General features: G+C 38.6%; 3 protein-coding genes across 4 annotated transcripts; 1 reads left to right on the top strand and 2 right to left on the bottom strand.

Annotated features, from left to right (window-relative positions):
- The first annotated feature begins 1194 nt into the window (after window positions 1–1194).
- On the top strand, window positions 1195–8128 carry LOC108110141. Its single transcript, XM_017219056.2, has 3 exons — window positions 1195–1726; window positions 7065–7232; window positions 7305–8128. The coding sequence occupies exons 1-3, from the start codon at window positions 1559–1561 to the stop codon at window positions 7500–7502; spliced, it is 534 nt and encodes a 177-aa protein (XP_017074545.1). The 5' UTR covers window positions 1195–1558; the 3' UTR covers window positions 7503–8128.
- Window positions 8096–9569, bottom strand: LOC108110139 (ADP,ATP carrier protein). Its single transcript, XM_017219053.1, has 3 exons — window positions 9088–9569; window positions 8898–9025; window positions 8096–8827 (listed from the first exon to the last, which is right to left on the bottom strand). Exons 1-3 carry the CDS (start codon window positions 9406–9408, stop codon window positions 8353–8355), a joined length of 924 nt encoding a protein of 307 aa, XP_017074542.1. The 5' UTR covers window positions 9409–9569; the 3' UTR covers window positions 8096–8352.
- A 595-nt stretch (window positions 9570–10164) lies between these two features.
- On the bottom strand, window positions 10165–16403 carry LOC108110140 (ADP,ATP carrier protein). 2 transcript variants are annotated; one of them, XM_017219054.1, is made up of 4 exons: window positions 16274–16403; window positions 11519–11819; window positions 11306–11433; window positions 10165–11235 (listed from the first exon to the last, which is right to left on the bottom strand). In XM_017219054.1, the coding sequence occupies exons 2-4, from the start codon at window positions 11813–11815 to the stop codon at window positions 10761–10763; spliced, it is 900 nt and encodes a 299-aa protein (XP_017074543.1). In that variant the 5' UTR covers window positions 11816–11819; window positions 16274–16403; the 3' UTR covers window positions 10165–10760. The 2 variants fall into 2 exon arrangements, with proteins under 2 accessions (XP_017074543.1, XP_017074544.1); XM_017219055.1 differs by lacking the exon at window positions 16274–16403 and adding an exon at window positions 13568–13690.
- Between the last annotated feature and the right edge of the window lie 307 nt (window positions 16404–16710).

Raw genomic sequence — 16710 nt, 5'->3', positions numbered from 1 at the left:
CCACCCAGCTCCATGTTGCACTTTATTGGACTTTGTTGCAATTACGAAAGCGGGATGAGACGATATTAATGATACATGTGGCCAGCCTGCGGCCGAGATCGTGATCGTGATCAGAACAAGATGACGGCTATTCCTAGGCTTGTCATCTCTTTATAAGGATATACATATTATGTGTTATTAATATTATTACTATTATATTAAACATATAGTGGGCAATCTTAGATATAAATACTTTAAATATTGACATCCAAAAGGGTGCCAAATTATTCAGTTGGTGACCACTGTGCAACAACCATGCCACCCACTGTTGCCCCAACTTCCACAATACCCTCCACAGTTAAGGAATTCCAATCAGAGGCGACCCACGGCCTGCAGCGGCAGCCATAAAAGTCGAATCAGAACGTTAAACCAGTTGCTGGTGTCATACAGTGGGCGTAAGAAAGACAGAGAAGGGCGAAAATCCAGCTAACGAAACAGAAGGAGATAGCAAACGAGCTGTTTAGCTGAGTGCAACAAATTGCAGTTTAAATAAAACTGGTAGATAATTTTTTTTTTAAATAATTAATTCTACAAATTTCCATTTTAGAAATATTTGATTTAATATTGATTTACGGTACGTTACTGTTATATTATATTTTAAAATTGAAAAAATTAATTTAAAATAACCGCGTTGGTTATAAGAAATTTAGAAAATTAAACGCTGATGTAATGTAAATTTTCATAGCAAAGTGAAATAGTTTAAACCTTCAATTTAAGTTCTTTAACAAATTAAAACTATATTTAATGATATATCTTTAATTTTCAAAAGCTGAATCCAATCCAATACTTCTTCTTATATAGAAAATTCCACAAAATGTTTACGGAACTGAAAACCCAAGTCCCTCTAATATATGTAAGTAAACCCCAAAAAAATTACTATCTATCCCACTGTGCAGTGTGTAAGAATCGGCGGCGCAAGCGCAGCAAACTAGTTTGCCCCCTGAGAGGGGGGCAATGGGCGGTGGGAGGTGAATTGGCGCAGGGGCGTCGTCAAAGGGCGCGCGCAGCTTACTAACTAACCGACTAACTAACTGGCCGAGTGGGAGAGCGACTGCGAGTGCGAACGAGAGCGAGAGTGAGAGTGAGCGGCATGGCGCGACGCTCGGTTAAACCGTTAGGCTGCAGCGGCGACGGCAAGTTCAGTTCGCAGTTCAGTCGACAAGCGACCGCCGTGGACAAAAGAACGCCAGCAAACGTAGCGCAGCGCACGGATATATAGCTCAATACCTATAGCTTACTACCAGATACTATACTGCACACTGATATACCTACACACACGATTTATATTTGAAAATCAGAAGCGCGCGAGGGCGTCACTTACACATACAACATATATATAACAACATATAGATATAGCCGCCGATCGACCCGACCAGCGAACATATAGAAAGCGTTGGTTATTTTTTTGCCGTCTTATTTTATTGTGACAAGACAATCGCGACAAGTGTTTAAAAATAGTTCTTGCCCAGCTAAACTCCCCGCCAAAGTAAACTAAGCCCAAACTAAAAACAGCAACAATATGGTCGAGACCGTGGTCAATATTGAGCGTACAACAACAACAACAACGAATGGACCGCCCGGTGGTCCAAATCCGACCGTTGGAGGCGATAACACCTTCTTGGGCGGCACCCGTCTAAACGTCGACTATTTCCGCACCGTTCCAGGCATTCTCAAGATTATCCAATTTGTAAGTACTTTAGTTTAAAAGATAAACCTTTTAAACTGGAAAAAGGTTATATCCTTAGGGTCTACAAAAGCTAAGATTCAGTTTAAATCGATTAAAATCCATTTTTATTTTGAGTTTAAAGTTCTTTTTTGGCATTTGTCACTTTGAAATTACTGAATACGATCCACATTGTGTTCTGTCCAACACAAAATTCTTCAAAAATCTAAAATCTATGACATTTTGAATATGGTCTCTGGAACGTGGCCAATTTTATACTTATACATCTCATTAAGTATAATTAAAAAATTGAATTACGATAAAAAATGTGAATTATTACAGCTTTTGGGAAACGTATGTCAAAAACAATTTTGATAAGTTTCATATTTCAGCCTTGAAAGCTAAAATATTGCCATGCCGGAAATGCTATGAGCTCTATTTTCTCCCAAAAGGCTTGTTTTTTGAAACAAAAATTATGAATATGAGTCGTAACAAGAACTTTAGAAAAGTTTAAAACAACAGGGAATACTCAACAAAACTGTTATCGTTATGAATTGAACAGTTTTATCAACCGTTTGCTTTGCCCCACCATTCTTTATCGAGATATCTTGAGACTTTAGAAAGCCTAGTGTCCCTCGATGTGTACTCAATACTACAAATATACCAATAAGTATATATTTGCCATATAAGATATAGGTATGACAGGATCTCATTAGACTTAAGGCGGATAAGATAGGGGGCAAAGACAACTTGTGGGAACTGCAAACATGTGAGCTTCGAGGCCATGTGGTCAATTGAGACGACTCTATTTGTATCCAATTGCCCCTGCAGAAATTCTAGACAAACTCCATTTGGCATGGAATTTGAAGCTTTGATTTTTCCCACAAACGCAATGGGCACAAATGGAGTGAGGAGTGTGTGGGCGATGCATCAGTATCAACGCCAACACACAAGTCACTCGAACTGGCAAGTACTCAGATACTTGTAACTCAGCTGTGTGTGTGTGTGTCACCTGGTCAGGTGTAGAAAGTTCCTCTTGAGATATAAGCAAGCTTTTTAGCATTTTTCAGTATTTACTATTATATAGTATCAAGGTCGAAGGACCTTGTTGGGCGCCGACAACTGCTGGGGCACACATGAAAAATGCATTATTAACCGCTCGTCAGTTGTCAGTAAAAATCAATACTGAATAAATAGGGGGGTCGGAAATGGGTGGTTAACTCGCTGATATGATTACCATCGCAATAAACTGTCGCTTATTAAGTGCTATTTATTGATTTTCTGCCCTGACAAACGGCGATTAAGCGAATCTATGGAGGTTAAAGGAGGCTCCTGTAGTTAACAAAGAAGGAGCTTTTTAAAATTTCCACTGATCTAGCGAAAATGAAAGCGAAAACTTATCTCTTATTGAATGCATTGATGTCACAAATGGCCATTTGTTTATATTTTTTCGGTGGTTACCATTCTGTCTGTCAAAGGGGATATTTGTGGCAGCTAATCTTATCGGCACCGCCTTTAGCGATAGTCTCCTGATAGCCGCAGGTCCAATATAAAATATGTAAAAGTGGTACACTTAACATTGCCACAAAAACACGGCCATATATGCACCTGCATGGTTCCCAAACGGAAATTGAGACTTCTTGCTCTTAACCCTCTTAATAAATAATTTAATAATTGACAAGTTTTCTAGTTATTGTTAAAATAAGCTCTTAGTTAGCTTATATACATTCATGGCTATCTATTTTAAGACTGAATATACTTTTCTATGCCATTTCCTTAGCTGAAACTCTAATTTTATCTTAAAAAAAAAATCTAACTTAAGATTACAAAGTATTTTATATACAACACTATCTTTTATTACTATTTAGTTTGTATTCTTTTTTCAAAATATATAGTATAGTCAACCGAGCGTGACTCACTTTAATCAACTTCTAAGATAGTTAAAAGACAAGCTAATCGGCCATTACTCATACGCTCCGTTATCCGTGAAAAGTGGGCGATAATTAGGCAACCACCACCTGTACGAGTCGAGTGAAAGAGGGCACTTTTAGTAGCCACTGTTGTGGTGATAAGCCAATCGATTCCTGACACCTGACCGTCGATTGCTAATTTGCCCAGGCCCATTACTCATTCGCCCCTTGGTCCCACTGCAACCAAAAATACCCCCGAAAATATTACAATTCTTGGACAGTGACAAACCAATTTGTGGAATCCTATCGGCCATATCTTATCGTTCTGCTCTGGCAATTAGCATTTTGGACCCCGAATTGCCTTAACTTATTTACATATATACATAGATGGCCGAGCATATATGCATTCCACGGCCAAGTTTGTGCTCTATATATACAGATAAATATATGTTTATATATGTAGAGACACACGCAATATATATATATATATGCAAATCGGAAAGAACACGATTTATTATTAAGTTTTGTTGGTCTTGGTCGCCTGCCTTTGGGAACTTTTTATAATAGCAATTACGTAAGATATTTTGGAAGCTGCCAAATCGTATAGCACACAACATTGTTTGGCATTATTGTCGTGGATTTTAATTTTTATGTTCTCGCCAAAAGCGGAAATTATGACACACATTCGGTGTCATTCAAGAAATTCTTACCACAAAAAGCTTTAGAGTAATGCGGAGGCGGGAATCGGGGGTAGTCGACCCAAAAGTCACTTTAGACAGTTGCCGGTGTTTGTTGGCGGTTTGGAGAATGCGATCGATCGTTGCGGCATCAATTCAGTCGTGTTCAGGCCACATACAGTGCGTTCCATATACGTAAGACAGTTGGTTTTTTACTGATAAGCAAAGCCCCAAAAGACGTAAAAGCATATTATCTTTTAATATACGTTTTGGTATTAACTTAGCTATCGGGAATATAAATTGGAATATTTAGTATCTATTTAGGTCACTTACTATGGTGACACATCATTTTTAAGCTTATTAATTAATAACTTGTTATTTATAGACTTTACAGTATAGACACTTACAGTTTAGAAACGCACTGTACTAAGTGCACACAGCTATGCAAATATATATTGTGTACGTTTTAGGTAATTGACGCTGACTAAGTGTATTGCGCTCAGAAAGGTGAGCTCATCTTTAAAGCTACGTCTTGGCCCTGTTAACAGATTGTTGTTAGCAAATCCGATGTGCAAAATGGTAGGGAAAATACAACGAGTATATGATTTTTCCTAACCGCATCGTATGTTTATTTGCCTTTTGGCCGCTGAACTGCCCTTATCTATCTTGAACAATCTTTGCTATCTTTATTGTTTATGGAATAGAACAGAGTTATTGATGATTAAATTATGAAATTAACAAAGAAAGTAGGTTATAGCCAAGGCTAACTTGAATTTTGGACTTGTTTAATATTAAAAATGAAGATAAAAGCGTTCTATAGATGATCAGTTTAAGGTTTTTTAAAACTATGACATTCTGAAGTAGTTCCTCAATTCTTAAATCCTTTTCAGATAGCTAGAACATGATATTACAAAGTCAAAAAAGATCATGCTTGCTTGCCCATTGGAACTTCTTTGGCTTCCATTGAACTTCAGAAAGAGCAGACAATGCTAGGCACCCAGACCGTATAATCGGAGGCCAAGAACCAGATACATTTCAGTTGCGTTCCGCGTCATTGAAACCACTATAAAAGTACATAATTATGCTGGAGCCGTGATCGATATACTTTGATGCACTCGCTCTCTACGCACTGTTTCATGCCCCACAAGGCAGATGGCTAATAACTGTACCCAGAATGTCTGGTTTTACCATATAATTTGAACTACAAAACCACAGTTCGGATTCGAATAGCTCCTAGAAAAGTATATAAGCTATGGCATATATATACATATGACACATATGCAAATTGTGTCGTTAGATATATACATACTACTCTACATATACAAAAACAAAGGCAGCCATAAATTATGTTTACGAAAGATAAAAATTTCTATAATGCCCAGACACAAATTTCTTTCTTTTATTTTTAAAAAGTGACGCAAATTTGTGGATCGCATCTGTCCGGTCAACTGCAAATTTGACAAAAAAAAAAAAATCAAGAGGACACCATTCAAAAAATGTGGGAATGCAAGCCAAGATCAACACATTGCTGACAGTTCAATCAACCTTTGATTTGCTGCTGCTGTTAGTTAATTGTTTGCCAGATAGCAAAAAGAAAAAAAGAAAATAAAACAAAGGAGACAGCAGCGGCAGCAACAGAAACAACATGTTGCTATCAACAGGTCGCTTTTGGCCTGGCTACAACTTTCAGCTTTCACTTTTCGTGTACCTTTTGTTTTAGCCAAAACCAAATGCTGAAGTCGACTGCACACCTGCTTGTTTTCATTTTTTGTGTTTTGCTGCTGCTGCTGCTGCTGTTGTTGTTGTTGCCGCTGTTTGTGTCACCAAAAGCTTATTGCTTTTTAATTGTTGTAAACAACAAACACGTCACCTGAGATTCAGTCACAGGAGAATATGTGTCATCAGAGACTGTCAGCCAGTGTTAAGTTCTAGGGGTACTTAGTTTACCAATTTGCTTTAATTTGAATACAAAAATCTTGAAAATATCTTAAAGATTGATTAGTATATTAAGAAAGGTTAATTTAGTGATACATCTACGTAAATCAGAAGATAATAAGAGCTTAGTGTTAAGAAAACTTAAAATATAAATAATATAAGCTGAAGCTGCCAGATTATTAACCACATTTTCAACTCTCACATCTTATTTGTTGTTCTATGATTACCAAATTACAATTTAATAAAAATAAATATAAAAATTATATACTAGTCATGGCTTTTGTTACAAAATATATATGCACTGACGCAGAATCTTTGAATTCACCGCTTAATTAGACGGAGAACAATCTTCGATTCTCGGCACAGGCATTTCATTCATGTTGTGCATTCAATTAAAGGTGACATCACGACATTCTCACTCCAGATACGAAAACATGGCCTTGAAGAGGCGACCCTCAATTACAGATCACGATCTTGCTGATCATTGAGAAAAATTACTAGAATAATAACCATAGCTAGCTAAGTAAAGATTGATCTTTACCCTAAATAGGCATTTTACTAAAGCGAAATCGGTGATTAAAATAATGATTAAAAAGTGGGCAAAATTAATATTTACCTTAAATGGATCTTAAAATGTGTATAAACTTCTCATATCTTCTATTTCCTAAAACTTATTAACTTTGCCCATTAAGACTAAAGGCAATATATGAAGAAATCTTACCATGCCAAACTTCTTACTTCTTATGAATCCGAAAGAAAGTTAATCTTAAATCTTCAAACTTATAATGATTCATATTTGATGTTACTATAACTCTTTTTCTAACCTCTGTATATCAACAGGTGTTTGGCATAATCTGCATGGCCCTGGCTGCTCCGCCTTTGACCTCGGCCACATCGTTCTTCATGTTTGTGATCGTGCTCTCGTTCATTATAAACATTCTGCTGATCTTCGCCTACTTCCTGGGCATACGTGAGTCCCTTAACGTGGCCGTCAACTGGATATTCGCGGTGAGTAGAGGAGGAATTTGATCCATCCGAACTACCAGTACTAATCGTTAGTCCTTCTTAATCTCACAATAGGAATTAATTACCACCGCCGTGCTGACGCTACTGTACTTCATCGGATTCATTGTTCAGTTGGCCAGATGGTCGGATGCCACGGGCTTTGCTTCCGGTTCTAATACTGCTGCCGGAGTCTTTGGACTGTTCAATTTCCTGGCCTATGCGGCGGGCACTTACTTCCTGTTCCTCGCCCACAGGTCCGGGGCCACCCACTAAGTCCGCGAAACTCAATGCTGGATCTTAGAGTAGAATATTTTCTAATTGTTTAAAGAATAAGTGCAGATCGCGTACTTGTAATTTGTAATTTGTAATTTCGCCTCAACCTTTTTTTTTTCCTTCAACGTATTTCTGTTTTTTGTTGTTAATTTATGCGAGGACACATGCAAATGGACTTGATGTGTTTTTAATGTTACTTTAAATGCCTAACTAACGTTTAAGTTTAAACCCACCCGCACAAGGACACATCTACGAAAATGACTAGGGTAGGCGCCACAAAGAAACTAAATATATTTAGTATATGATTATATCATTTCAGTTCTTATGTCAAAAGGTTTTTTTTTTCCAATTCTTACGACTTACTCAATACATACTTTGGTTTTGTTTTTGATTTGAATGATTAAGTGTGACAAAGTAGGCTCAGATTTAACCTTCATTTTGTTATAGTTTCATATAGTTAAGGGCTAGACTGCTACGAGAAGGTTAGCCAAATAGGAGAGTCTTTGTGAAAGCGGTCCACCCTAGTCAATACACACATCATGCACCGAAAAACACAAACACGCGGAGAAATCAAAACAAGAGCGCAACAAAGATTTAAGTTCAATAAATTATTTGTATTTTCTCAACTAATGCGAAAAAAAAAACACTTGAGATGATGGACAGGGGGCAGCTATCCTGCCGTCGATCAAATCAAAATATAATTTATCGGGTTCCCAGTCCTCTTCTATGAATTGATGAAGCCGGTGTATTGATGGTTTAATTTTCTGTTGCCGCAACCTCGTGTTGTGCCATTTGGTGAGGCTGATGGCGGTGGCCAAATGGGCCTACCACAAACAGCTGTCCGTCGGGGCTAAAAGTACTTCTTCATCTCGTCGTAAATGGCGAGTACCAAGGCGCCGCCTGTGCCGCGAATGATATTCGATAGTGCGCCCTTGAAAAAGGCACCGATACCCTCCTGCTTGGCAATCACCATCCAGCAATGAGCCGTGTTTTTGTACACCATCTCGGACTTCTTCAGACCGGACTGCATCATCATGCGACGACGCACAGTGTCAAAGGGATAGGAAGCAATACCGGCCACGGTGGTCACCACTTGAGCAATCGCCCAGCTCACGTAGAAGGGTGTGCTCTTGGGATTTGGCAGAAAGTCACGGCACGTGTCATAGAATCCAAAGTAGGCAGCACGATAAATGATGATGCCCTGCACCGATACGATGAATCCTCGGTACAGGCCAATGGGACCATCACTTTTGATCACCTTCATCAGGCAATCGATCAGACCGGTGAACTCCCGATTGCCACCCTTGCCCACGTCGGCGGCCAAACTATCAAAAGATGGTAAGGAATTATTCAAATAAACAGGAAATGTATATGATCTACAAGAACATAACTCACCGGGTTCTGGCAAAGTCCAGTGGATAAACGAAGCACAGAGATGTGGCACCAGCAGCACCGCCAGAGGCCAAGTTTCCAGCAAAATGTCGCCAAAACTGTTTATGCTTGTCTACACCGCCAAGAAAGACCTGCAGTAATGGATTAAAGGGTTAAAAATTGATAATTGATAGGAATTCCTGGAAAAACGAACCGATTTGTAGACATCCTTGAAGGCAAAGTTCAGAGCTTGCGTGGGAAAGTAACGTATTACGTTGGCCAAGTTACCGCGCCAGAAGGACGAGAAGCCCTGCTCTTTGGGAATACGAATGAAGCAATCGACTATGCCCTTGTATCGCTGATCCGCTGCAATCTGCTTGGACACCTCCTGTACCTGCAGGATAAGTTTCACACGCTCGATGGGCGCCACCGCTGTCTTGGCAATAGCAGCTGAAACGCCGCCCATCATAAAGTCCATAAGAAAGGACTTAAGATCTCCCTTTCCATGTCCGCCGCCACCGCCTTCATCACCCATACTGGATTATTGTTTACTGGTTTTTTCTAATTTAAAAACGATTTAGTTTAGCATCAAAGCTTTAAAGTAAAATGTATAAAAGATTTTTTTCTTTGTTACTTATAATTTTGCTTTAACAACGAACACGATCTGAACTGTTATGAGCTCGATCTAATCATTAACCTGCGATGGCAATACCTCAGCCTACTTGGATGCAAAAATTAGAATTTTTCTTTTATTGAGAGAATTTATTATTCTTGAAAACTTATCAAAAGATTTTGTGTAACAGGAAATCAAAAATACCAAGAACTTAACAGTCTCTGATTTATAGAGAAAATGAATCATTTATTTAGCAGAGGCTTTTAAGAATCTGTGACTAGTTTGCATTCGGCCTTAAGAAAAAAATCTCTGAGGAAATCCCTCTGCACTTGCAAGGAAATAAATTAAATAAAGTTTATGAACATTTTTACATTCTGAAACCATTAAGTTTGCTTGTGTAGATTAAGCTTTTGTAATTAATAATATTTATGCGATTCTTAATTCTCTTTAAAAGCTAACAAATTTTGTGATGCTTTTAGTTTCATGAAAGTTTTATGACTTCGACTAGCCGAAGATAGTATTTACCATTTGAATATCTTTATGAAATCCTGATAAAAGTATGCTATATTTTTTTGAAATCAAAACACATATTCACGGTTGCCGCGATCAGAAAGAAAAATCTTAATAGTCATATAGAAGCACACAATTCTTCACAGAAAGAAAACAACCAAAACATTGTACTGTTTTTATCAATTTTTATATATTTTTAAACCAACCGAAGTTGAGTTTGTTTGTCGTGTCGGAGACTAAAGAATCTACAGATCTTCGTTCGATTCTTTGCATCTTATCGATAACACTGATTTGGCTGGGGAGATGTGACGCGACCCAGCAACATGATATAGGGATATAGTAAATAGCCTAACCCAAACTTAACAATACTAATCAATATCGTCGTTCTATGTTCGTTTTGTCGTTCAGTGTAGTGGGTATATATCTCATGCGCTGAGTCGAATCCCTCTGCCCCTAGCATTGCTGTTGTATTGTTGTTGTTCTATTGACTCTGGCCATCGTTCCGTAAATTAGTTCCCAGTTATTATAATTAATATAATTTTATAATTATATCAAGGGGAGGGAGGAAGGAAGGGTTTGCTATTATTGCTTGCCGTTGTTCTTGGTAAGAGAGGTGTTGGTTGCAGATCAAACTTTGCTTAGCTGTTCTCTTTCAGTTATCTAACATAATTAGCTGGTAGTGTTTAGTTTTTCTTGTTTGTTTTTTATGTATTGTTGTTGTATGTTGTTGTATTTTGCTTGTTTGAATAATTTAATAATTTAATTTACAAGAACTTCTTGATCTCATCGTACAACACAAGCACGAAAGCGCCACCAGTGCCTCTGAGAACGTTGGAGAAGGCGCCCTTGAAGAAGGCACCAGTACCCTCCTGCTTGGCGATGGTTCCCCAGCAGTGCAGTGTGTTCTTGTAGATGATCTCGGTGGCCTTGCGACCAGACTGCATCATCATGCGACGACGCACGGTATCGAAGGGATAGGACACGATGCCAGCGACGGTTGTCACAACCTGGGCGATGGCCCAGCTGATGTAGATGGGTGTGTTCTTGGGGTCGGGCAGCATACCGCGAGCGGTATCGTAGAAGCCGAAGTAGGCGGCACGGTAGATGATGATGCCCTGCACGGACACTCCGAAACCACGGTACAATCCAACGATGCCGTCGCTCTTGAAGATCTTGGTCAAGCAGTTGCCCAGACCGGTGAATTCACGCTGACCACCCTTGCCAGTATCAGCAGCCAAGCTATTTTGGGTAAATTGGAAGAATTTCGTTAATTTTCATTGTTTTAGATCTTTTAGTCATTCCAACTTACCGAGTACGGGCAAAGTCCAAGGGGTAGACAAAGCACAGAGAGGTAGCACCAGCGGCACCACCGGAGGCCAAGTTGCCGGCGAAGTAGCGCCAGAACTGGGTGTTCTTGTCAACACCTCCCAGGAAGACCTACGTTACAGAAGCATTGGATCGTCAGATTTGCTACAGATTTTGAGCTGCCTGGTAAAGGGCTTAAAGACGCGACTCGTCTCACCTGCTTGTACTTGTCCTTGAAGGCAAAGTTCAGAGCCTGGGTCGGGAAGTATCTGATGACGTTGGCCAAGTTACCGCGCCAGAACGACGTGAATCCCTGTTCCTTTGGAATGCGGATAAAGCAATCAACCATGCCCTTGTACTGCTTGTCGGGGCTGATTTGTTTCGAGATGTGCTGAACCTGCAGGAGCAGTTTCACACGCTCAATGGGGGCGACGGCAGTCTTCGAGACAGCTGCGGAGATACCTCCGGCAGCGAAATCCTTGACGAATCCAACAGCATCAAAATCCTTGCCCATTTTGCTGTAAACACATCGCGCAATTGCCCGAAATTCTCATTAATCACGCTCATCTTCTTAAGCAGTGTTGCGTTGGATGGATATACCGATAGTCGATACCGATGATGATGAGACTTCGGTGATGTTATGGATGATATCCCAATGACATGCAGGTGGTGCTTGATATACGGATGGGAGGCAGGAACCGCTCCCCATGCGTTGCATAATGTTACGTTTTACGATATACGTTTACGGTATTTTGTATGATGGATGTACGATTCACTTTCTTTACACAGGTGCAGAAGGCACAATAGAAGAATAGCCCAAAGCCAAATGAAAATGTGAAAATTTGTCAATGCTCTAAATAATAATATGTGGGAGATGCGATACACAAACCGAAACCGAAAAACATGCACTTTTTTTTTTTGTTTTTTTTTATCAGCACTAATGGGTTTAATACAGTGTGAGGTGAAATAAAATGGTTTTAGCGACAAATGAAACGCGAAAATGATAAAAACATGCAGTACATAATGAGTTAGTACAAATATAAACATAAAAGCTTAAAACTAGAGGTTAATATTTGATGATATATGACAGGGACAGCAGCAAGTATACATGTACAAGGTATTAACTATATGGCTATGAACGTAGTCAGTTGCCGGCAAAACTGGTTTTGTGCAAAAAAGAAAAAAAAAATATTATATAGTTTATTGGTCGGTTGCCACGTGGTTTGAACACGGCTGAATAAATGATTGTAGCAAAAATCGAACTTGGTTCCAACCAGTTTTTAGCCTTAAACTAAAGAGTTGAGTTTTAGTTATCTTTGTGGTTGGGAAAACAGTATTACGTGGCAATAATAAATTGCTTATCCAATTTATTTTATGTAGAATTGACATAAATCATTTGCAGTTCTCTTTAAATAAATCGGCCTTTTACTGGTTTTCATTGAGATTGCATAATTGCCACACCACAGAAAAAAAAAAATTTTAAAGAGAATAGAATCGAAAAAAGTTCAATGGAAAATGCCAGTATATAGGCATTTGTGTGGGTGTGAGCAAGATGGCTATAGGGGCCAAACTTTTTTCTTTTTTTTGGCAGCTGGCATTCGCCATTGAAGCGTGTTACGTTAATTTTAGACTTTCAAGAGCAGCAGCCGTCGCCGCTCTTCTTTAGCCGTATGTTTCAATAAAATTTTTAGCGAAATTAAATTAGCATTTCATTGACAATGGTTTTATGTAACACATTTGGCAACGAAAGAGAGCTTTGGTTCTCTTAGGCTTTGGCTGTTGTTCTCTTCCACAACAACCGTTATCTAATCGGGTTAAACTTTTGATTGTCTGGAAGAGAGCGAAGCTTTTCTTTTTTTTTTTTTTTAACAATTGACCAAAGAGAACTCGTGATGTAATAGCCACTCAGCTGGAAAATTCTTCTACAGTTGCACGTGGAAAGCTTCCACCGAAGGCTGAGTAGTTGTATCCACACAATCCAGGGTTAAGTTTATTCTTAATTCATTGTTATTGATTGCATAAGACCGAAAAGTAGCACCACACCGCAGAATAAAAAAAAAGTTTTAAAGATTCAAGTTCAACTCTTATTGCTTTACATAACCAGGCAAATTCTTTAGTTTGCTTAAGGTTTGGCTTGGTTGTTTAAAAAAAAAAAAAAAAAGAAATAGGAATCACACGCGTTGGTTAAATGCTTGGCTATGATGAATGCATTTGCGATTGTATTCAATTTGTTAATTGATTTTTCAATTTGCTTTTTCATACGTACTATTTGTATGTGTTTTATATCACAGCACAAAACCGAAAAAAAATTTATCCTTATTCCCTTGGAAGTCAGAAGTCTGAACCGGACGGCAACTGAATTGCTTGTGAAAGTTCGGTTCGCCGAAATCAGCCAGCTAGCCTGCGCTGCCTTCGTCGACGTCGACGTCGCAGTCGTCTTCAAGTTCAGCAACAGATGAGCGAAAGAGAGATATGGACTAGTCACCCTCTCTCCTGCTGAGTGTGCAAAAATCAGAGAGCGACATCTAGCGGTTGGCAACAGCACGTGTGCGAGCGAGAACCACTAGTAGACGGGGGCGGGGGGAGAGAGAGATCGCCGCTTATCAGTGCTAAGAATTCGAATTCAATGCCGTTTGTTGCATAATAGGAAATGTTGTAGTACGAAGAAGAGTACTCAGTAGAGAAACACTTTTTGTTTCATTTCTGCCATGCCCGAAAATGCATATATGGCCAATTGTTTTTCATTTACCCCTTTCGAGGTTTTCGGCGGCGCTTTCTAAACGCTTGCCAAAAAGAAACGCACAACATTTTACATTTGGCAAAGAGCCGAAGTCAGCTGCTTAGAAGGCAGAGTTGGTTAACTCAGCTATTATTTCTAGCCAGATTTGGTTATTTATAAGAATTGATTTTTAAAACAGAACGCTCACATTTAATGAGTACAATTAAGATTTAATTTAGCATTTACATTTAAAACATTCATAGCACTGCCTTTTTGTAATTCTAATCTACGAAATTAAACTTTTTACATACTTCAAAATTATGCCTTTATACTAATGGGGCGTAGTGATGAAAAATTGTGTAACAAATACAAATCATATAATTTGCTACAAAACTTTTTTGCTTTACTTTTGCTTTAACAGCCTTTGTATACGGAAAACATTTTAAGTAAGCACAAAAAACAAAACAGTTCTTTATCACTATTATTTAAACAAAGACCACTCACAAGATAATTGGGATCAGAAACTATTTATAATACAAAGTTTAAGTGTAATAGATTCTTAAAGAGTTAAATGTTTTTAATTACTTTCAACTATATAATTGCTTAGCTATATTTAACATTTAGCTTCATTGCAAAATATAGGGGGGCAGCACTGTTAGCATGTGACTTTGCCTTCTGACGTCTGCCTTGTCGCTCTCTCTCTTTTTCGTTCTCTCCTTCCGTCTCTTTCGCGCACGCGGAAGGGCGGCAGCTCGAAAAAAAAGTGCGTGAAGCGATTAGATAAACGCCGCTGCTAATACAGTTATTTATATAACTGTCTGCGACGCTTTTTCAAGGTCCCGTTATCACAAAATAATTACATAAAAAACATAGGAAAGGGGGCGCTGGCTTTCTGCCCATAAAAACAAAAGGTAAAGAGCGAGCAAAAATTGGGGAAAAAAAAGTGCAGTTGCGACGTTTTTTAAAAATGCTGAATTGCTTAAATTTAACGCTTATTTCTTTCTCTCAGTGTGTGGTTCGGATTTCCAAGACTAAACAATAAATTTAAAATGGAGTGGAATAAACAAGCGGCGGCCCGAAAATCACACTGAAAATTTCCGCCGAATGGCGAGAAATGTGATGCGATTCGCCATTGAGATGTAACAATAAACACTAATCTCTAATCAGTGCAAAATGGCGCTAAAAGGCCACACAAAGGGGCAAAATAAACATAAAATCACATGAATACTAGACGAAGTTTTACGATTGACGTCACATGGGGTTAATATAGGGTGGCAGTTCATAAATATATGAAATTTAGGGAAACCCGGTTTTTTGCAAGAACTTTTTACCTCTAATGAAAAGAAGAAAGCAGGTCAGAAGAGAAAGGAAGGTTAAAAGAGTAGTAGTTACATTTTCTCTTAAAATTTAGCACACTCACTATTTCTTTCTCTTTTACACGCACGCTCACATAGCTAAGCACTTGCACGCGCAGCTGGTGTCTGGCATAGGAGTGAGCGAGAAGGAGCTAGTGGCACATGGAATTTATTCGCCAATGTGTGCGTGAGTATGACGGGGCAATAGAACAATCAATTGCTACATTTTAACTTATAACTCGCCTGCACACACTACATATGAGTATAGATATGCAAATGCAGGCCAATTTAACTCAATATTTGTAAGATTCTCATTACAAAAATCCGCATAGTGATGTGCAAATTTTTCGTACCGACAACCGGCCTGCCAACTCGTTACCAATTGCATAAGTTGGCAGTTCCAGCGTGGTTGCAAAAAAAAAAAGTGAAGAAAAAGATGGGGAAAATGATCCAGCGTGGCTTTAATTTTCTTTCGGATCAATTAATGTTCTTACAATATATCATAGATTGAAAACCTAAAAAGCTCATATGTACGCCCAGTTTATTACGTGTTTCATTTACGGGAAACACAATTTCGGCACGATTATTCCTTTCCTTGGTTATGTAAGCACTTTTCGGCTATTTTCAAACCGCATATAAGGAGTTATTTTCGGTGCAGTCAAACCAGAGCAGCTTGTCTTACATATAAAAAAAAATTAGTTAAACCACCACCGACACAATAAAAAAATTAGCACATTACATAACTACAGAATCTAGCGCAAGGTGACGTGAAGAAAAAAAAATCAATGGCAAATTTTTACAGAGAACACCATGCACTTATTGTCAGCCTACTTTTCTTTCGTTTTGTAAAGCAAAAAATGCTTTGAAATGGTGATAGATATAGAAAATAGCACAATACCTTCAATTGATAACTTCTCACAAAAGTCACAGAATAAAAACTTCTTTTGCAGAATCAGACGAAGCCGCGTGCTCACTTGGCGAATGAAATTCGTAAAGTGGTGAGACCGTAGTAGGTTTTAGAATATATACTTTATTTATTCATAAATTGGTGTGCTCTTGTGGGGTATTTTTATGGAGCGCGGACTTGGTCACATTGACAATACAAAAAAGTCGCAGAAGGTAAATGCACCTTCAAAGCCTAGCGAATATGCCATCCTTCTTTAGCAAGTACATTTTCCACATTTGGCATTTTTTTGTATTTTTCTGGTTCATACGTCTGGGTACATTGAACATTTATAACTGGTAACTGGTAGTTAGCAAATACACCTACCTTTAATATCGATATTTTGTCGGTTAAAGCGACCTCTGTCGTCTTTTGCTGCACATTTTGAATTA

The sequence above is a fragment of the Drosophila eugracilis genome, unplaced genomic scaffold (assembly GCF_018153835.1).
Source record: "Drosophila eugracilis isolate 14026-0451.02 unplaced genomic scaffold, ASM1815383v1 contig_2155, whole genome shotgun sequence".
NCBI lineage: Eukaryota > Metazoa > Arthropoda > Insecta > Diptera > Drosophilidae > Drosophila > Drosophila eugracilis.
This window is presented reverse-complemented; position numbering and strand designations above follow the sequence as displayed.